The 23,313-nt window shown below is 41.5% G+C and overlaps 2 protein-coding genes and 1 long non-coding RNA gene across 3 annotated transcripts in view; 2 read left to right on the top strand and 1 right to left on the bottom strand.

Annotated features, from left to right (window-relative positions):
* Nucleotides 1–11: 11 nt before the first annotated feature.
* On the top strand, nucleotides 12–13,221 carry LOC115126993 (glycogenin-1-like). Its single transcript, XM_065018881.1, has 7 exons — nucleotides 12–151; nucleotides 1,653–1,788; nucleotides 1,946–2,120; nucleotides 2,212–2,374; nucleotides 2,778–2,904; nucleotides 9,375–9,600; nucleotides 11,770–13,221. Exons 1-7 carry the CDS (start codon nucleotides 145–147, stop codon nucleotides 11,938–11,940), a joined length of 1,005 nt encoding a protein of 334 aa, XP_064874953.1. The 5' UTR covers nucleotides 12–144; the 3' UTR covers nucleotides 11,941–13,221.
* Nucleotides 13,222–19,109: 5,888 nt separating this feature from the next.
* LOC135571824 (uncharacterized) lies at nucleotides 19,110–19,635 on the bottom strand. The gene is made up of 2 exons (XR_010463988.1): nucleotides 19,548–19,635; nucleotides 19,110–19,415 (listed from the first exon to the last, which is right to left on the bottom strand). It is a non-coding gene; the product is annotated as an uncharacterized LOC135571824 (long non-coding RNA).
* LOC115124799 (serine/threonine-protein kinase PAK 2-like) overlaps nucleotides 19,618–23,313 on the top strand; it is a 34,927-nt gene continuing 31,231 nt past the window's right edge. Inside the window, exon 1 of the mRNA XM_065018877.1 lies at nucleotides 19,618–19,810. The gene's annotated coding sequence lies outside the window, so the exon portion shown is untranslated. The remainder of the gene's footprint in view (nucleotides 19,811–23,313) is intronic.

Genomic DNA, 23,313 nt, shown 5'->3' with positions numbered 1-23,313 from the left:
TGACGCGAATATGGCCTCCTGACTTGATTTCGTCCTCTTTACAGCTGTGTCTTCTAGCTCTATGTTGCCACCGAAAAACTCCCTTTGTTCATCGAATCTAGCACTCCAGACCCTCCGAGCTACGGCCACACCGAATAACTGACCATGGCGGGTAAGACAGCGGACAGTTTGTTAATAAGGATGACAGGAGTAGCCTATAACCATTAAACAGTGTTGCTATATAATTTTATGTTTTACTATATTATGGTTTGAAGCTATATCCGAATCACACGAAGATTGCATTGGCTTTGCGTTGCCATCTTTCAGCAACAATGTGATTGTATATGGTTTGATGCATGCGCATATTTATATCTAGATTCTAGTTTTATGTCGCGACGTCGTTAAAGTAACGTTATCCGCGTAGGCAACAATTATGATGACTTAAACTGAAAGTACATCGTGTGTTTGTTGTGTTTACGGTCCTGCAGTGTCTGTGCCTACGTGCGGCTCGGCCATTGCTGAATTCCCTCTTCCATCCCGAAGTGTGCACTTGTTTACTCTCTGCGTAGGGATATATCAAACACGCACTTTCGCTATATGTCCATGTATTCTCCAATATTTACCCGAGAGATCACACGCGTTGTTTAAAAATTAAAAATCCTCATCACTCGTTTTGAAACACAACTCGTTTCTTGTCTCTGTGGTCAATCTCACAAGTGGAATCGGCTCGTGCAGAACAGCCTATGACATTATCACCACAAGTTGACAGTTATAGTACAGTGTGTAAACTATAGGGCTATTCTATGGTAGGGACGGGTACAGGGTCAGCTATAGGGCTAGTCTATGGTAGGGACGGGTAGAGGGTCAGCTACAGGGCTAGTCTATGGCTAGTCTATGGTAGGGACGGGTAGAGGGTCAGCTATAGGGCTAGTCTATGGTAGGGATGGGTACAGGGTCAGCTATAGGGCTATGATAGGGACGGGGACAGGGTCAGCTATAGGGCTAGTCTATGGTAGGGACGGGTAGAGGGTCAGCTATAGGGCTAGTCTATGGTAGGGACGGGTACAGGGTCAGCTATAGGGCTAGTCTATGGTAGGGACGGGTACAGGGTCAGCTATAGGGCTAGTGTATGGTAGGGACGGGTACAGGGTCAGCTATAGGGCTAGTGTATGGTAGGGACAGGTACAGGGTCAGCTATAGGGCTAGTGTATGGTAGGGACGGGTACAGGGTCAGCTATAGGGCTAGTCTATGGTAGGGACGGGTAGAGGGTCAGCTATAGGGCTAGTCTATGGTAGGGACGGGTACAGGGTCAGCTATAGGGCTAGTCTATGGTAGGGACGGGTACAGGGTCAGCTATAGGGCTAGTCTATGGTAGGGACGGGTACAGGGTCAGCTATAGGGCTAGTCTATGGTAGGGACGGGTACAGGGTCAGCTATAGGGCTAGTCTATGGTAGGGACGGGTACAGGGTCAGCTATAGGGCTAGTCTATGGTAGGGACGGGTACAGGGTCAGCTATAGGGCTAGTCTATGGTAGGGACGGGTAGAGGGTCTATCGGTACTTCAGCTAGGGTACCCATATAAGCCTTGTAGAGAGGGTCCAGGTGCCAGACAGAAGCTGTTCTCTCTTTTTGTTCCAGTGTTATTTACAAATAACTGTGTGTGTGTGATTAGACCAAGCATATGTGACTCTGGCCACAAATGACAACTATGCCAAAGGAGCGATGGTTCTGGGGAGGTCGCTACGCAACCATAACACAACCAAACAACTGGTGGTTCTGATTGGACCTCACGTAGCAGAGCCCTGCAGGTAACACATACACATGCTCGCACTCATATACACACACACACACAACCCATGATCTATGTTCAGGGTTTGACACACCCATGGCCTTGTCTCTGTTAGTTTTGTATTGTCCACACCTGAGCAGGTAACACACAACTCAAACCGTGTGTGTGTGTTGCAGGGCCATGCTGAGTAGCATCTATGACGAGGTGTGTGTGGTGGATATCTTGGACTCTGGTGACACGGCCCACCTGGCCCTGATGAAGAGACCAGACCTCGGAGTGACCTTCACCAAGCTGCACTGCTGGACACTCACACACTACACCAAGTGTGTGTTTATGGACGCAGACACACTGGTGAGCACACGCGCACTCACTCCTTACTCAGTACAAATTACAGCAAGTCTGTATTCAGGGCTCAATAGTGTGTGTGTGTGTGTGTACGCAGGTGTTGTCCAACATCGATGAGCTGTTTGAGAGGGAGGAGTTATCTGCTGCGCCTGATCCGGGTTGGCCAGATTGTTTCAACTCGGGCGTGTTCGTCTTTAAACCGTCCAATGAAACATACCGCAGCCTTATGACACACTGCACTGAGAATGGCAGCTTTGATGGTGAGTTCTGTATTATTATTATCCCATTGAGATGTGAATGTGTTTTATCCATGTGAGTCCCATTGAGATGTGAATATGTTTTATCCATGTGAGTCCCATTGAGGTGTGACTGTGTTTTATCCATGTGAGTCCCATTGAGGTGTGAATGTGTTTTTGATGGATGCCCTGGCCAAGAGCAAGCAGCTGCAGTACAATATTAAATATATGGTACAAAGAGTGTGAGTCCAGGGTGGTGCAATAAACGCTCTATCTCCTATGGACTTTCCTTAAACTCTGCTGCAAACAAGCTCCTATAGATCCTAAAATAACTCATGTTCTCGTCTAACCTCTCCCCCTCCCCACTCTTTCTCCCCCTCTCTCACTCCCCTTTTCTCTCCCTCTCGCTCCCCCCCTCTCTCTCTAGGTGGGGACCAAGGAGTTCTGAACAGTTTCTTCAATACCTGGTCAACAGCAGACATTTCCAAACACCTGCCTTTCATCTACAACCTCAGCAGCATTGCTATATACACCTATCTACCAGCCTTCAAACAGTAGGTACACACACACACACACACACACACAAACTCCAATGTTGTCACAGTAGAAGTTATTTCATACATCACACTTTAGCTCAAAATCTCTGGCTTCCTGCCCTCGTGTGTGTGTGTGTCGGCGAGAGTGAGCGAATGAGTGAGCGAGAGCATCAGGAGAGAGCATGAGGGAGAAAAGTGAGTGAGTGAGCGAGAGCATGAGGGAGAAAAGTGAGTGAGCGAGAGCATCAGGAGAGGGAGCATGAGGGAGAAAAGTGAGAGTGCTTGTTTTGGTGTTAATAAGCCAAGCCAGGGTCAGTTGAAAGGGTGTGTGGTGTTGAGTTTCACGAGGAGTGACTCAGGCCTTCCCTCAAATAACACACACTGGTACTGCAGATACAGGTCATATACACACACTCTCTCCTAGTTAACAAGCTTCTGTTTTATTGGCTCTTAACCAACTGTGCTATTTTGTTTTTGTTTTTTCACATTGTAAATTATTTTGTACATAATGTTGCTGATACTGTCTCTTATGACTGAAAAAAAGATTCTGGACATCAGAACAGCGATTACATCATTCATCATTCGCAGGAGAAAGAAACCGATTTCGTGGAAAGAGATCAGGGTGCCTTGTGACGGTCAGGCGACGAGTGGCTAATCTGCCCTTGCCATTCGTACTGTTAGCCAACGTTCAATCGCTGGAAAATAAATGGGACAAACTGAAAGCACGTACACCCTACCAACGGGACATTAAAACCTGTAATATCTCATGTTTCAGTGAGTCGTGGCTGAACAACGATATTAATAACATACAGCTGGGGGTTATACAGTGAGGGGAAAAAGTATTTGATCCCCTGCTGATTTTGTACGTTTGCCCACTGACAAAGAAATGATCAGTCTATAATTTTAATGGTAGGTTTATTTGAACAGTGAGAGACAGAATAACAACAAAAAAACGCATGTAAAAATGTTATAAATTGATTAGCATTTTAATGAGGGAAATACGTTTTGGACCCTTCTGCAAAACATGACTTAGTACTTGGTGGCAAAACCCTTGTTGGCAATCACAGAGGTCAGACGTTTCTTGTAGTTGGCCACCAGGTTTGCATACCTCTCAGGAGGGATTTTGTCCCACTCCTCTTTGCAGATCTTCTCCAAGTCATTAAGGTTTCGAAGCTGACGTTTGGCAACTCGAACCTTCAGCTCCCTCCACAGATTTTCTATGGGATTAAGGTCTGGAGACTGGCTAGGCCACTCCAGGACCTTAATGTGCTTCTTCTTGAGCCACTCCTTTGTTGCCTTGGCTTTGTGTTTTGGGTCATTGTCGTGCTGGAATACCCATCCACGACCCATTTTCAATGCCCTGGCTTAGGGAAGGAGGTTCTCACCCAAGATTTGACGGTACATGGCCCCGTCCATCGTCCCTTTGATGCGGTGAAGTTGTTTCCACCTCCATGTTTGACGGTGGGGATGGTGTTCTTGGGGTCATAGGCAGCACTCCTCCTCCTCCAAACACGGCGAGTTGAGTTGATGCCAAAGAGCTCCATTTTGGTCTCATCCGACCACAACACTTTCACCCAGTTCTCCTCTGAATCATTCAGATGTTCATTGGCAAACTTCAGACGGGAATGTATATGTGCTTTCTTGAGCAGGGGAACCTTGCGGGCGCTGCAGGATTTCAGTCCTTCACGGCGTAGTGTGTTACCAACTGTTTTCTTGGTGACTATGGTTCCCAGCTGCCTTGAGATCATTGAGAAGATCCTCCCGTGTAGTTCTGGGCTGATTCCTCACCGTTCTCATGATCATTGCAACTCCACGAGGTGAGATCTTGCATGGAGCCCCAGGCCCGAGGGAGATTGACAGTTCTTTTGTGTTTCTTCCATTTGCGAATAATCGCACCAACTGTCACCTTCTCACCAAGCTACTTGGCGACGGTCTTGTAGCCAATTCCAGCCTTGTGTCGGTCTACAATCTTGTCCCTGACATCCTTAGAGCTTTTTGGTCTTGGCCACGGTGGACAGTTTGGAATCTGATTGATTGATTGCTTCTGTGGAGAGGTGACTTTTATACAGGTAACAAGCTGAGATTAGGAGCCTATGTATATTTGTAAACAATAGCTTGTGCACAATATCTTCGGAAGTATTGAGGTTTTGCTCGCCTGAGGTAGAGTATCTCATGATAAGCTGTAGACCACTCTGTCTACCTAGAGTTATTTTTGTAGCTGTCTACATACCACCACAGACCGATGCTGGCTCTAAAACCGCACACAATGAGCTGTATACGGCCATAAGCAAACAGGAAAATGCTCATCCAGAGGTGGTGCTCCTAGTGGCCGGGGACTTTAATGCAAGGAAACTTAAATACGTTTTTACCTCATTTCTATCAGCATGTTAAATGTGCAACCAGATGGGGGTGGGGATTCAAGACCATCTTTACTCCACACACAGAGACGTGTACAAAGCTTTCCCTCCCCTCCATTTGTTAAATCTGACCATAATTCTAGCCTCCTGATTCCTGCTTACAAGCAAAAATTAAAGCTGTATAAATAACTTTTTACTCAGCCCACCACACTGAATACTCCAGGTTAGACTACTTTTTCATGTCCAATGCACAGGCTTAAGGATTGTAGGATTGGGCAGGGCGATTTATCAGATCATAATGGAGTTTACCTTACTCTACACCTTGATAGCAAACCAAGAAACACTATATGGAGACTTAATACAAGCATGCTGAATGATCCAGCATCCAAAGAATCAATAAAGACAGAATTGAACATATGTCTGGAGAATAATGATAATGGGTAAGTATCTCCTGCTACATTGTGGGATGCAGCTGAGGCGGTTATTAGAGGAAAGATCATAGCCACATCTCTCAAGAAGAAGATTTAAAGCACAGAAACTACTGACAATACAGGAAACATTAAGAAACTTAGAACGATCTCCTGGTCAATACAAAGACCCTCTTTATATTACAAGAGATTCAAAGGGTAAAACAGGAAATTGACCAGATTTATAGAGCTGTAGAGAAAAAAGCTCAGGTTCCTGAAACAACAATATTATGAAGCAGGCTCAAAGGCAACCAAATTACTAGCATGGAGACTCAGGAAACAACAAGCACAGAATACCATTTTCAACATAAAACAACCCAAAACAAAGAAGATTACATGCAAATTGGATGAAATACAGAATTTAATTTGAATCATATTACACAAATCTGTACAAGCAACCAGAGAAGGCAGATGCACAGACAATAGAGCACTGTTTGAACTCACTCAATCTCCCCTCAATTGGGACAGAGCAAAATAATAGACTAACTTCAAAAATATCCACAAGAAGAAATGAATAAAGCAATATCTCAACTAAAAGTAAACCAGTCTCCAGGCCCTGGAGAGGCCATATCTGTAATCCCAAAAGAGGGTAAAGGTAAGAAGGAATGCAGTTCATATAGACCAATCGCAATTCTTAACACGGATTATAAACTATATGCATCAATAATAGCCAAAAGAATGGAGGGCATAATCCCAGAATTGATTGATGGGGATCAAACTGGTTTCATACAAAATAGGCAGACACAGGACAATATAAGGAAAACACTACATGTCAGGGACCACATTACTCAGAATAAGACAAGTGCAATATTAATCAGAAAAAGCATTTGATTCAGTGGGATGGGATTACCTATTCCAAGTTATGGAAAGATTTGGTTTCAACAAAGTGATACAGTGCATCAAAACACTGTACTCATGTCCGACCGCTAGAATAAAGATAAATGGACATTTGACACGAACGATAAAATTAGAGCGAGGGGCAAGAAAAGGCTGTAATCTTTCACCCACGCTCTTCTCCTTGTACCTCCAACCATTAGCACAGGCAATAAGACCGGACCCAACCTTAGAGGGAATAACAATAAGAGGCAGTGAACATCAGATATGCATGTATGCTGATGACGTTCTGTTATTCCTTAAAGACCCAGGCTCAAGTGTACCTGGATTGATGGATGTTTTACAAACATTTGGAAATTATTCAGGGTATGTGCTTAACGTACACAAGACCCAAGCCCTAGTATGTAATTATACACCACAGGAAGAGCTGAGGAGTAGGTATAACTTCACCTGGACCTCTTCATCCATTAAATATCTTGGAGTATATCAACCAAAGGATACACCCAAACTTTATGACATCATGGGAAAATCAAAAGAAATCAGCCAAGACCTCAGAAAAACAATTGTAGACCTCCACAAGTCTGGTTCAAATCAAATCAAATCAAATTTTATTTGTCACATACACATGGTTAGCAGATGTTAATGCGAGTGTAGCGAAATGCTTGTGCTTCTAGTTCCGACAATGCAGTGATAACCAACAAGTAATCTAACTAACAATTCTAAAACTACTGTCTTATACACAGTGTAAGGGGATAAAGAATATGTACATAAGGATATATGAGTGAGTGATGGTACAGAGCAGCATACAGTAGATGGTATCGAGTACAGTATATACATATGAGATGAGTATGTAGACAAAGTAAACAAAGTGGCATAGTTAAAGTGGCTAGTGATACATGTATTACATAAGGATGCAGTCGATGATGTAGAGTACAGTATATACGTATGCATATGAGATGAATAATGTAGGGTAAGTAACATTATATAAGGTAGCATTGTTTAAAGTGGCTAGTGATATATTTACATCATTTCCCATCAATTCCCATTATTAAAGTGGCTGGAGTTGGGTCAGTGTCAATGACAGTGTGTTGGCAGCAGCCACTCAATGTTAGTGATTGCTGTTTAACAGTCTGATAGCCTTGAGATAGAAGCTGTTTTTCAGTCTCTCAGTCCCAGCTTTGATGCACCTGTACTGACCTCGCCTTCTGGATGATAGCGGGGTGAACAGGCAGTGGTTCGGGTGGTTGATGTCCTTGATGATCTTTATGGCCTTCCTGTAACATCGGGTGGTGTAGGTGTCCTGGAGGGCAGGTAGTTTGCCCCCGGTGATGCGTTGTGCAGACCTCACTACCCTCTGGAGAGCCTTACGGTTGAGGGCGGAGCAGTTGCCGTACCAGGCGGTGATACAGCCCGCCAGGATGCTCTCGATTGTGCATCTGTAGAAGTTTGTGAGTGCTTTTGGTGACAAGCCGAATTTCTTCAGCCTCCTGAGGTTGAAGAGGCGCTGCTGCGCCTTCTTCACGACGCTGTCAGTGTGAGTGGACCAATTCAGTTTGTCTGTGATGTGTATGCCGAGGAACTTAACACTTGCTACCCTCTCCACTACTGTTCCATCGATGTGGATAGGGGGGTGTTCCCTCTGCTGTTTCCTTCATTCTTGGGAGCAATTTCCAAAAGCCTGAAGGTACCACGTTCATCTGTAGGAACAATAGTACGCAAGTATAAACACCATGGGACCACGCAGCTGTCATACCGCTCAGGAAGGAGACGTGTTCTGTCTTCTAGAGATGAATGTACTTTGGTGCAAAAAGTGCAAATCAATCCCAGAACAACAGCAAAGAACTTAGTGAAGATGCTGGAGTAAACAAACGGGTACAAAAGTATCAATATCCGCAATAAAATGAGTCCAATATCGACATAACCTGAAAGGCTGCTCAGCAAAGAAGAAGCCACTTTTCCAAAACCGCCATAAAAATGCCAGATTATGGTTTGCAACTGCACATGGGGACAAAGATAGTACTTTTTGGACAAATGCCCTCTGGTCTGATGAAACAAAAATATAACTATTTGGCCATAATGACCATCGTTATGTTTGGAGGAAAAAGGGGGGAGCTTGCAAGCCGAAGAACACCATCCTAACCGTGAAGCACAAGGTTGGCAGCATCATGTTGTGGGGGTGCTTTGCTGCAGGAGGGACTGGTGCACTTCACAAAATAGATGGCATCATGAAAGAGGAAAATTATGTAGATATATTGAAGCAACATCTCAAGACATCCGTCAGGAAGTTAAAGCTTGGTCGCAAATGGTCTTCCAAATGGAGAATGACCCCAAGCATACTTCCAAAGTTGTGGCAAAATGGCTTAAAAGACAACAAAGTCAAGGTACTGGAGTGGCCATCACAAAGCCCTGACCTCAATCCTATAGAAAATTTGTAGGCAGAACTGAAAAAGTGTGTGCGAGCAAGGAGGCCTACAAACCTGACTCAGTTACACCAGCTCTGTCAAGAGGAATGGGCCAAAATTCAACCAACTTATTGTGGGAAGCTTGTGGAAGGCTACCTGAAACGTTTGACCCAAGTTAAACGATTGAAAGGCAATGCTACCAAATACTAATTGAGTGTATGTAAACTTCTGACCCACTGGGAATGTGATGAAAGAAATAAAAGCTGACATTCATTCACTCTACTATTATTCTGACATTTCACATTAAAATAAAGTGGTTATCCTAACTGACCTAAGACAGGGAATTTTTACAGTCTACGACTGTTGTATTCAGCGCATGTGACAAATAACATGTGATTTGATTTACAACCTCTGGTGTGTGTTTGTAGGTACGGTCATGAGGCTAAGGTGGTCCACTTCCTGGGGAAGGTGAAGCCATGGAACTACTCCTATGACACCCAGACTGGGAAGGTCAAAGGTCACACCCTCACACCTGGCTCAGGTGACCTGCACCCTGACTACCTGGTTCAGTGGTGGAACCTCTACTCCTCTGGGGTCCTACCTGCTCTCAGAGACTCATATGGAGACACACTGTTCTGCTCCGGCTGCACTGAGGTACTGCGTGTGTGTGTGTGTGTGTGTGTGTGTGTCTCCTTATAGCGTGTGTATGTAAGATCTCCAGTACTGACAATCGTTTCTGAATCTTGACAGATGTATAACAAGACCTGAGAGATATGTTCGGTGCTTTCGGGAAAGTATTCACACAGCTTCACCTTTTCCACATTTTGTTGTTACAACCTGAATTTAAAATGGATTATTTTGAGATTGTCACTGGTCTACACACAATACCCCATAATATCAAAGTGGAATTATGTTTTTAGAATTTTTTTTAAAGAAATGAATTAAAAATGAAAAAATAATGTACTGAGACAAAGTATTCAACGCCTTTGTTAATGGCCTAAATAAGTTCAAGAGTATAAATGTGCTTAATATGCCACGTAATAAGTTGCATTGACTCACTCTGTGTTTTAACATGATTTCTGAATGACTACCTCATCGCTGTACCCCACACATACAATTATCTGTAACGTCAAGCAGTGAATTACAAACACAGATTCAACCACAAATAACAGGGATGTCTTCCATTGCCTCGCGAAGAAGGGCACCTATCAGTAGATGGGTAAAAAAAAAAAGAAAAGAGGACATCCATTTGAGCATAGTGAAGTTATTAATTACAATTTGTCTGGTGTATCAATACACCCAGTCACTACAAAGATGCAGGCGTTCTAACTAACTCAGTTGCCAGAGAGGAAGGAAACTACTCAGGGATTTCACCATGAGGCCAGTGGGGACTTTTAACACATTTCAAGTGTAATGGCTGTGATAGGAGGCAACTGAGGATGGATCAATAACATTGTAGTTACTCCACAATACTAACCTAATTTACAATATGTAAGGAAGGAAGCCTGTACAGAATAAAACATATTCCAAAACATGCATCCTGTTTTCAATAAGGCAATAAAGTAAAACTGCGGTGAAGGAATGAACTTAGTCCTGAATACAAAGTGTTATGTTTGGGGGGAAATCCAACACATCACTGAGTACCACTCTTCATATTTTCAAGCATGGTAGTGGCTGCATCATGTTATGGGTATGCTTGTCATCAGCAAGGACTAGGGTTTTTTTTTTTAGGATAAGAAGACAATGAATAAATCTAAGCACAGGAAAAGTCCATAAGGAGAAACCTGGTTGTCTGCTTGGGATACAAATTCACCTTTGAGCAGGACAATAACCTAAAACACAAGGTCAAATATACACTGGAGTTGCTTACTAAGATAACATTGTATTTTCCTGAGTGGCCTAGTTAGACAGTTTTGACTTAAATTGGCTTGAAAATCAATGGCAAGACTTGAAAATGGCTGTCTAGAAATGATCAACAACCATCTTGACAGAGCATAAAAAATAAAAGAATGTACAATCAAGATGTGCAAAACACTTAGACTTACCCAGAAAGACTCAACTGTAATCACTACCGAAGGTGATTCTAACATGTATTGACTCAGGGGTGAAAAAAAAAAAAAAAATCTTGGATTTAATTTTGCCATTACTGGGTATGGTGTGTAGATGGGTGAGAGAAACAAATCTATTTAATCAATTTTGAATTCGGGCTGTAACACAACCAAATGTGGATAAAGGCAAGTGCTATGAATACTTTAAGGCACTGTATGCGTTTTGTCAGGACTGTTGAAGGACAGTTTGTGTATGTGAGTACAGTGTAATCGTAAAGAAGTTTAAGTACAGTATTTGCTGGTTTCAGTCGCTGATGGTGTGTGTGTGTTGACCCTCTGTAGTGGCAAGTCATTGACATGGTAACCTCTCTCCCTGTCTCTCATGGATACTTTAAACAGGTAATTGAAGGGCATGTCTCAAATGGCACCATATACCCTATGTAGTGCAATAATAATATTGCAGTAGGGTGATGTAGTCACCGATGTAGTGCTATACTTTTGACACCCTAGTTCAACTCTAGAAACCCGGCCGGCTGTGCTTATTGGCGTTGCCACGGTAACAGGAAGAAGCTGATTGGCTTTTCACTCCCACTGACTCCGGCCCCTGCCCTTAGTTCTGTTTCTCTGTAGAGGAAGCTGCTGATTGGTCAACGCTTTGGGTTGAGGGGAAATGCCTCATGGCTGTCACCCTTGTATTTGTATTAGTGAGTATTTCTCCATGTCTCAGAACGCTCATCTTGTTTGCCTACCCTGTCTCTCCATCCACCCCCTATAGGAGGAGGTCTGTGACAGTGTGGTTGAGATCATCCTCCCCCCGCCTCCCCCTCAGGCGCCCCAGGTGTCCAGTGAGGAGAGGAGGCAGCGATGGGAGGCGGGCCAGGCAGACTACATGGGAGCCGACTCCTTCGAAAGCATCCAGAGGAAACTAGACTGCTTCCTCAAGTAGAGGGTCAGAGGGATGACGGACGGAGAGGGCATCCATTGGCAGGCCTGAGATGCGTCAGTCAGGGCAGGGATCAACTGGCATTCGACCAATCAGAAGAGAAAGCGGTAGAGCATGACGTATTGAAAAACAGTCACATCCTGGGCCTCTCTCTCTCTTTCTGTTTTTCTCTCTGTGTGTGTGTTTGTGCGTCTGTGTGGCCTGGTCCTGCAGAAATAACCCCTGCAGAGACTGGTCCATTCAGTGTTTGAACACCAGTTTACTACACTATGCAGCCCCCATACCACCACCACAGCGCAAAAGCCTTGGTCAGTAAGTAATGACTCAGTAATAACCTCACTGTGACCCTGCTCACCAAGTCCCATCCAGACCCCATGACTCTAACAGCTCTAACCCAGTTACTCAGTCAAGCCTGATAATGATAATGACGGGCAGTTGTGCTTTTACTCTTTAAAGTATTCAGAGATGGGTCGGTGTGAAGTATTTCCCTCTATAAAATGGAAGAACTGTTATTTTGTTTTATTAAAGTTTGCATCCCAGTGGTTATTTCTGCTCTCCATATGTGTGTTGTGCATGGTTATTTCTTTATATTAGGATTATTGTGACTGAAGCCTGTTTCTAAAGTGGAAAACCCACTGTAGCGCTTGTCATTTCGCCATGTCCTGTTTGATGTCGTCATTTCCTGTTGGGTTTCCTCACGTCCTGTGTAGTCTGACCAGTTGCCTTACCACTGTCAAAGACTCCTATTACACAACTAGGCCTATTCTAGTTGTCGCCGTTCACTGTTTACAGAAAACACTTCTCTGCTGCTGCCAAACCCCCCCCCCCCCTTCACATCTACTCCATTCAGACCTACGTCTACGCTCCACTCAACCCTCCAACAGACTTACCTCTACGCTCCTCCAGCTCCACTCTACTCCATTCAACCCTCCTACAAACGTACCTCTATGCTCCACTCTACTCCATTCAACCCTCCTACAGACTTACCTCCACGCTTCACTCTACTCCATTCAACCCTCCTACAGACTTACCTCTACACTCCACTCTACTCCACCCTTCTCTACTCTTCTGGCATAAGGCCAGAAGGGAGTCCTAACACACACAGCCTAAAATGATATAGTAAGTAATGGGACGTTGTAGTTTTGTGGTCCCTCTTAATACACCCACAAACTGCTGTATAGAGAAGTTTCCAAATGCTGTGAAACCTTGTGTTCTGAACACACCCCGGTAGTTCTCACTGTTTCTGTTTTCTGTAGATACCTAATAAAGGACTGTTGAAGTCTCCAGCTGTCTGTTATTCTAGTTATGTGGCTGCTACTAGTACTACTGAACTGTGTGTGTGTGATTGTCTGGGTATGTGTGTGCGTGCGTGCTCAATGATGGTATTGAAATCATAACAAAAGGGTCTGATGTTAGGTGTGCTCTGTTTCAGACCTGTGAAAAATATTTTTTAACTGCTTTGTGAACAAATAGCTACTTTGGAGGTGACTACAACTATTGGAATACAGATTCCAAAAACAGACCACTTCTTAAACCCAAATACTGACCTCAAAGTTACTATGTTTCCAAACTATGAGTACCTACTTGTGTTAACTATTTGAATATGGATCTGAGAAAGCAACTTTTTTTTTTTACAAATATTTGAATACTGATCTCAGGAAGTGAGTACTTTCTTGAAACTATTGGATTGGCAGCCTTCAACTAATGGCAGGGGCTGGAACTGCATGCTGAAGATATGAATAGAGCACACACACACTCCTGTACTATTCCAATCTATCCGACAGCATATTGGATCTACACAATACATTTCTGTCGGAAACATTTTGTAAATGTTCATTCTCCTGAATGTCCATTGCCACAGGTATACATAATCAAGTCTAACCAATTACATTTTGTACAGATACGTATAAATAAATTGTGACGTTCAACTACTGTATGACTCTTTAAAGATGCCACTGAAAAGATTGGAATCTGTAATTCATTTTCTGATACCTGAACATACTGCAGTGCAATTCAAAGCCATTTTTCAAACATTGTAAACAGCAAGTTGGATGCTTAGCCAAAACAACTTTTAAAACACACTATACCATCTTTAAAGGGACTGTTTACAAACTAACATGATTTTCAACCTACCTTGTCTACAGTTGATTCAAGAAGGCAGTTTTGGGATATTTAGTTTCCTTTCAACACTTAGCCATATTTTGTTACTGTTAGCCTTCTCTGAACACTTAAACTGTTATTGTGTAATAAAACAAATGATCTTTTGGAGCAACATTTTATGAGGATGTTTTGACATATTACTTTGGTGATCACATTTGAATTGGAGAGCAATAAGCTGAGAGTTTTTGTAACTACTGTACATGAATAGTGACCGTTCCTTATTCCACTTATGTAAAAAATCCATTATTATGCAATGAAAGCCATTTCCAAAGTTCTATGTATCAATATTGCTATTGTAATACTAAGTTACTAGACCCGTATAAGAACTTGATGTCACTCATTCTGAAAATATATTTGTTAGTCATTTTGAAGCTGCAAAAGTGGTCTACTCTAATGTTGAACTGATTCCATGTTCCTCATATGTAATTCTAGACTATATTAAGATATCTAAGAGCCCTCCAAACCATGTGCCTATGCTACAGTATGTAGTATATCTGAAGCATACCTGGATAGAATGGTATGTACAGCAATAGTTGCATAGGAGGGCATTGACTAGAATACAGTATGGGTGAGACACGGGTAAACAGTATGTAAAAACAGTAACTAAACATTATTAAAGTGCCCCATGTGCATACGCACCGCCCGCAACCGCAGGGCTCTCCAGAAGGTGGTGCGATCAGCCCAACGCATCACCGGGAGCACACTGCCTACCCTTCAGGACATCTACAGCACCCGGTGTCGCAGGAAGGCCAAGAAGATTAAAGGACCTCAGCCACCCGAGCCACAGCCTGTTCACCCCGCTATCGTCCAGAAGGCGAGTACAGGTGCATCAAAGCTGGGACCGATAGACACAAGCTATTTTTCAATCTCAAGGCCATCAGACTGTTAAATAGACATCACCAGCTGGCCTCCATCCGGTACCCTGCCCTGAACTTAGTCACTGTCACTAGCCGGCAACCACCCTGTTACTCTTCCCTGCACCTTAGAGGCTGCTGCCACAGACATGGAACACTGGTCACTTTAATAATGTTTACATACTGTTTTACCCATTTCATATGTATATAATGTATTCTCATCAAGGCCATCCTATGTAACTATTGCTGTATATACACTATTCTATCCACGTATTCTTCACATATACTGCATATTCTATCGCATAATGTCTATACATCCCATCACACACATACATAGTACCAGTCAAACTTTTGGACACACCTACTCCTTCCAGGGTTTTTCTTTGAAATCATCAAAACTATGAAATAACACAAATGGAATCATGTAGTAACCAAAAAAAGTGTTAAGCAAATCAACATTTATTGTATATTTGAGATTCTTCAAAGTAGCCACCCTTTGTCTTTCTGACAGCTTTGCACACACTTACCATTCTCTCAACCAGCTGCATGAGGTAGTCACCTGGAATGCATTTCAATTAACAGGTGTGCCTTGTTAGTTGATTTGTGGAATTTCTTTCTTTAATGAGTTTGAGACAATTTGATTTTGAGACAATCAGTTGTGTTAGGTAGGTAGGGTTGGTATACAGGGTTGGTAGGGTTGGTAAAAGACCAAGTCCATATTATGGCAAGAACAGCTCAAATAAGCAAACAGAAACAGTCCATCATTACTTTAAGACATGAAAGTCTGTCAATCTGGAAAATGTCAAGAACTTTGAAAGTTTCTTCAAGTGCAGTCACAAAAACCATCAAGCGCTATGATGAAACTGGCACTCATGAGGACCACCACAGGAATGGAAGATCCAGAGTTACCTCTGCTGCAGAGGATAAGTTCATTATAAATAAAAGCTTCACTGTCACGTTCGTCATAACGAGGAGACCAAGGCGCAGCGTGATAAGAATACATTCTTCTTTTATTACACGACGAACACGAAACAAAACGAACGTGACGCTATAAGACACGAGTGCTGACAGGCAACTACACAGACAATAACCCACAAAACCAAAATGGAAAATGGCAACCTAAACAGCTGTCTCTGATTGCGAACCAATTCAGGCCACCATAGACCTACAAATACGTAGACATACAAAAAAAACATAGACATAGAAAAACCCCAAGACAAGAGGAAAAACACACATACCCACCCTCGTCACACATAACTAAGGTCAGGGCGTGACATTCACAGAGTTCAAGTAACAGACATATCTCAACATCAACTGCTCAGAGGAGACTGCGTGAATCAGGACGTCATTGGTCATATTGCTGCAAATATACACCTACTAAAGGACACCAATAATAAGAAGAGACTTGCTTAGGCCAAGAAACACGAGCAATGGACATTAGACCGGTGGAAATCTGTCCTTTGGTTTGATGAGTCTAAATTTGAGATTTTTAGTTGCAACCACCGTGTCTTTGTGAGACACAGAGTAGGTGAACGGATGATCTCCACATGTGTGGTTCCCACCTGTGAAGCATGGAGGAGGAGGTGATGGGGTGCATTGCTGGTGACACTGTCTGTGATTTATTTAGAATTGAAGGTACACTTAACCAGCATTGCGACCACAGCATTCTGCAGCGATACGCCATCCCATCTGGTTTGTGCATTTGTTTTTCAACAAGACAATGATCCAAAACACATCTCCAGGCTGTGTAAGGGCTATTTGACCAAGAAGGAGAGTGATGGAGTGCTGCATCAGATAACCTGGCCTCCACAATCACCCGACCGCAATCCAATTGAGATGGTTTGGGGTGAGTTTGACCGCAGAGTGAAGGAAAAGCAGCCAACAAGTGCTCAGCATATGTGGGAACTCCTTCAAGACTGTTGGAAAAGCATTCCAGGTGAAGCTGGTTGAGAGAACGCCAAGAGTGTGCAAAGCTGTCATCAAGGCAAAGGGTGGCTACTTTGAAGAATCTCAAATATAAAATATATTTTGATTTGACTAAAATGTTTTTGGTTACTACATGATTCCATATGTGTTATTTCGTAGTTTTGATGTCTTCACTATTATTCTACAATGTAGAAAATAGTAAAAATAAAGAAAAACCCTTGAATGAGTATGTGTGTCCAAACTTCTGACTGGTACTGTATATGTACACTACCATTCAAAAGTTCAGGGTCACTTTGAAAAAATTTTGTCCATTAAAATAACATTGAATTCATGAGAAGTACACTGTAGACATTGTTAATGTTGTAAATGACTATTGTAGCAGGAAACGTCAGATTTTTTGATGGAATATCTACATAGGCGTACAGAGGCCCGTTATCAGCAACAATCACTCCCATGTTCCAGCCTGAAACTTGTGTTAAAGTTCTGGAAGATTTGATGCTGGCTATACACACCAGGTCTCCAGTACTCCTTCATAACCCAGTGTGTCCTGTTCCTGCTTCTCGCACTCATCCTGAGGTGCGTGTTCTCAGCCCGGTACCACCAGTACCGGTACCACGCACCAGGTCTATAGTGTGCCTCGGCAATCCAGTACGCCCTGTTCCTCCTCCCCGCACTCGCCCTGAGGTGTGTGTCCTCGGCCCAGTACCACCAGTGCCAACACCACTCACCAGGCTTCCTGTGCGTCTCCAGAGCCCTGTATGCCCTGTTCCTCCTCCCTGCACTCACCCTGAGGTCCGTGTCTCCAGCCCGATACCACCAGTGCCGGCATCACGTACCAGGCCACCAGTGCGCCTCCAGTATCCAGTACTCCCTGTTCCTGCTCCTCGCAGCCATATTCTTTGGGTATTTTGTGGGTGATTGTTCCTGTTTCGAGTGTTAGTGTTCACGTTACGGGACTGTTTCGTCTTCGTTCATTTTTGTCGGTTTGTTGTTTTTGTTCATTTAAGTTTCCTATTAAATATGGATAATCATCAGGCTGCATTTTGGTCCTCCTCTCTTTCACCCGAAGACAATCGTGACAATGTATGTACATTTGAAGTTTACATACACCTTAGCCAAATACATTTAAACTCTGTTTTTCACAATTCCTGACATTTAATCCTAGTAAAATTCCCTGTCTTAGGTCAGTTAGGATCACCACTTTATTTTAATGTGAAATGTCAGAATAATAGAGAATTATTTTATTTCTTTCATCACATTCCCAGTGGGTCAGAAGTTTGCATACACTTAGTATTTGGTAGCATTGCCTTTAAATTGTTTAACTTGGGTCAAACGTTTCAGGTAGCCTTCCACAAGCTTCACGCAATAAGTTGGGTGAAATTTGACCCATTCCTCCTGACAAGGTAAAAAATCAATACATAATAGTAAATAAGGTTATCCAAACAATAATTATATCCCTAGAGCAGTAAAATAATATGCATGCATACATACAGTTGAAGTTCACATACACTTAGGTTATTAAAACTTGTTTTCAACCACTCCACAAACAAAATCTAAACTCAACATGCATCAATTTCAAAGGTTTTACTGAGGTACAGTTCATAAAGACAATCAATAGAAAGAAAGAAACGAGGCCCTAATCTATGGATTTCACATGACTTGGCAAGGGTGCAGCCATGGGTGGGCCTGCGAGGGCATAGGCCCACCCACTTGGGAGCCAGGCCCACCCATTGGGGAGCCAGGGCCAGCCAATCAATGAGTTTTTCCACAGAAAAGGGCTTTATTACAGACAGAAATACTCCACAGCACCTCCACAGACGATCCCGCAGGTGAAGTAGCTGGATGTGGAGGTCCTGGGCTGGAGTGGTTACACGTGGTCTGTGGTTGTGAGGCCGGTTGGACGTACTGCCAAATTCTCTAAAGTGGCGTTGGAGGCGACTTATGGTAGAGAAATGAACATTCAATTCTCTGGTGGACATTCCTGCAGTCAGCATGCCAATTGCACGCTCCCTCAAAACTTGAGACATCTGTGGTGTGTGACAAAACTGCACATTTAAGAGCGGCCTTTTTGCACAGGCGCACCTGTGTAATGTTCATGCTGTCTAATCAGCTTCTTGATATGCCACACCTGTCAGGTGGATGGATTATCTAAGCAAAGAATAAATGCTCACTAACAGGGATGTAAACAAATTTGCGCAAAAAAAATAGGGAAATAAGCTTTTTGTGCATATGGAACATTTCTGGGATCTTTTATTTCAGCTCATGAAACACTTTTTACATGCTACATTTATATTTTTGTTCAGTATATTTGACTTTTAGGTGAAACTCTAAATAAACTATATTAGACAACCTCGAGTATTTGAAACGTTTTTCTTTCTACTAAACTACAGAATACAACTATTTTCGGCCCAGGCCTGCTCTGTTTATCTTTATCAATGCTGGTGGCACTTTAGCTATAAATGAATAGTAATAACAAACCTGCGTTTAACTCAGATGTAGTCTGTAGATTGGATATGTGTATTTCGATGCTCTAAAGCTCTTGTAAGAAATTGCCAGAAAAATGCAAAGAACAATTTCAAAATCAATGTACAGACAGGGAAAGGCCACCACCACACTGTTTTAAAAACCCGCTCACCCGGCGCGCCGGCGTGGAAACTAAATCGAGGGTACCGTTCTGTCTGGGCTTGGTCTGTGGTTCGTTCCGTTTCCGCCCTGTCATCCTGGCTTTTCTCCGGTCCTCGGGGCCCAATTCCAGAAGAGGACAGCAAAACAAGTGAAAATAGCACTAGAATAACCGGCTACAGTTTATTAGCTAAAATCTGAAGTATATCACAACGCCAGATCGGTGTACCGTGGAGACAAATAGAGGAGGAGGGGCGGGGTTTCAGGAGTTTTACATGAGACGAGATATTGCTTCCTAGTTAAGCTTACTGGTGAGTAAAAGGCGTACATTTACAACATGGCTAGGCTATCCAGCTATCTGCTTAAACTAGCCGTACTATCGGACTTATGTTAGTTAGCTACTGATAATCACTAGTGAACGTAACATAATATTGCATTTCACATGGTTATAAACCGTTTATTACAGTGGATATAGTGCACCCATTCTCACAGGCCTAGCTGTGAAACTATTTTTATAGTGGACATACACCCACCTATCATACCCTGTCTGTAACCCTATCATTAAGGCCTAGTGGACATATTACACCCCGCCTCCCATCCATATAGCTACTTTTATAGTGGAGATATCACATCCACCTGTTATATAGCCTGGCTATAAACATATTATTATTATAGTGGAGATATCACATCCACCTGTTATATAGCCTAGCTATAAACATATTATTATTATAGTGGAGATATCACATCCACCTATTATATAGCCTGGCTATAAACATATTATTATAGTGGAGATATCACATCCACCTATTATATAGCCTGGCTATAAACATATTATTATTATAGTGGAGATATCACACCCACCTATTATATAGCCTGGCTATAAACATATTATTATTATAGTGGAGATATAGCCTGGCTATAAACATATTATTATAGTGGAGATATCACATCCACCTATTATATAGCCTGGCTATAAACATATTATTATAGTGGAGATATCACATCCACCTATTATATAGCCTGGCTATAAACATATTATTATTATAGTGGAGATATCACACCCACCTATTATATAGCCTGGCTATAAACATATTATTATTATAGTGGAGATATCACATCCACCTATTATATAGCCTGGCTATAAACATATTATTATTATAAGTGGAGATATCACATCCACCTGTTATATAGCCTGGCTATAAACATATTATTATTATAATGGAGATATCACATCCACCTATTATATAGCCTGGCTATAAACATATTATTGTAGTGGAGATATAGCCTGGCTATAAACATATTATTATTATAATGGAGATATCACATCCACCTATTATATAGCCTGGCTATAAACATATATTATTATAGTGGAGATATCACATCCACCTATTATATAACCTGGCTATAAACATATTATTATTATAGTGGAGATATCACATCCACCTATTATATAGCCTGGCTATAAACATATTATTATAGTGGAGATATCACATCCACCTATTATATAGCCTGGCTATAAACATATTATTATTATAGTGGAGATATCACATCCACCTATTATATAGCCTGGCTATAAACATATTATTATTATAGTGGAGATATCACACCCACCTATTATATAGCCTGGCTATAAACATATTATTATAGTGGAGATATCACATCCACCTGTTATATAGCCTGGCTATAAACATATTATTATAGTGGAATATCACACCCACCTATTATATAGCCTGGCTATAAACATATTATTATAGTGGAGATATCACATCCACCTGTTATATAGCCTGGCTATAAACATATTATTATAGTGGAGATATCACACCCACCTATTATATAGCCTGGCTATAAACATATTATTATAGTGGAGATATCACACCCACCTATTATATAGCCTGGCTATAAACATATTATTATAGTGGAGATATCACACCCACCTATTATATAGCCTGGCTATAAACATATTATTATAGTGGAGATATCACATCCACCTATTATATAGCCTGGCTATAAACATATTATTATAGTGGAGATATCACATCCACCTATTATATAGCCTGGCTATAAACATATTATTATTATAGTGGAGATATCACACCCACCTATTATATAGCCTGGCTATAAACATATTATTATTATAGTGGAGATATCACATCCACCTATTATATAGCCTGGCTATAAACATATTATTATAGTGGAGATATCACATCCACCTATTATATAGCCTGGCTATAAACATATTATTATTATAGTGGAGATATCACATCCACCTGTTATATAGCCTGGCTATAAACATATTATTATTATAGTGGAGATATCACATCCACCTATTATATAGCCTGGCTATAAACATATTATTGTAGTGGAGATATAGCCTGGCTATAAACATATTATTATTATAGTGGAGATATCACACCCACCTATTATATAGCCTGGCTATAAACATATTATTATAGTGGAGATATCACATCCACCTATTATATAACCTGGCTATAAACATATTATTATTATAGTGGAGATATCACATCCACCTATTATATAGCCTGGCTATAAACATATTATTATAGTGGAGATATCACATCCACCTATTATATAGCCTGGCTATAAACATATTATTATTATAGTGGAGATATCACATCCACCTATTATATAGCCTGGCTATAAACATATTATTATTATAGTGGAGATATCACACCCACCTATTATATAGCCTGGCTATAAACATATTATTATAGTGGAGATATCACATCCACCTGTTATATAGCCTGGCTATAAACATATTATTATAGTGGAGATATCACACCCACCTATTATATAGCCTGGCTATAAACATATTATTATAGTGGAGATATCACATCCACCTGTTATATAGCCTGGCTATAAACATATTATTATAGTGGAGATATCACACCCACCTATTATATAGCCTGGCTATAAACATATTATTATAGTGGAGATATCACACCCACCTATTATATAGCCTGGCTATAAACATATTATTATAGTGGAGATATCACACCCACCTATTATATAGCCTGGCTATAAACATATTATTATAGTGGAGATATCACATCCACCTATTATATAGCCTGGCTATAAACATATTATTGTAGTGGAGATATCACATCCACCTATTATATAGCCTGGCTATAAACATATTATTATTATAGTGGAGATATCACACCCACCTATTATATAGCCTGGCTATAAACATATTATTATAGTGGAGATATCACTATAAACATATTATTATATAACCTGGCTATAAACATATTATTATTATAGTGGAGATATCACATCCACCTATTATATAGCCTGGCTATAAACATATTATTATAGTGGAGATATCACATCCACCTATTATATAGCCTGGCTATAAACATATTATTATTATAGTGGAGATATCACATCCACCTATTATATAGCCTGGCTATAAACATATTATTATTATAGTGGAGATATCACACCCACCTATTATATAGCCTGGCTATAAACATATTATTATAGTGGAGATATCACATCCACCTGTTATATAGCCTGGCTATAAACATATTATTATAGTGGAGATATCACACCCACCTATTATATAGCCTGGCTATAAACATATTATTATAGTGGAGATATCACATCCACCTGTTATATAGCCTGGCTATAAACATATTATTATAGTGGAGATATCACACCCACCTATTATATAGCCTGGCTATAAACATATTATTATAGTGGAGATATCACACCCACCTATTATATAGCCTGGCTATAAACATATTATTATAGTGGAGATATCACACCCACCTATTATATAGCCTGGCTATAA

This window comes from Oncorhynchus nerka, linkage group LG5 (genome assembly GCF_034236695.1).
Source record: "Oncorhynchus nerka isolate Pitt River linkage group LG5, Oner_Uvic_2.0, whole genome shotgun sequence".
NCBI classification, from domain to species: Eukaryota; Metazoa; Chordata; class Actinopteri; order Salmoniformes; family Salmonidae; genus Oncorhynchus; species Oncorhynchus nerka.
Note: the sequence above shows the minus strand (reverse complement) of the source record. Positions and strands in the feature narration are given on the sequence as shown.

Coding starts and splice junctions, on each gene's coding strand:
- LOC115126993 (XM_065018881.1), top strand. Junction 2,121..2,211: donor TTATGGACGCAGACACACTG/GTGAGCACACGC, acceptor GTGTGTACGCAG/GTGTTGTCCAACATCGATGA. Junction 2,905..9,374: donor TATCTACCAGCCTTCAAACA/GTAGGTACACAC, acceptor GTGTGTTTGTAG/GTACGGTCATGAGGCTAAGG.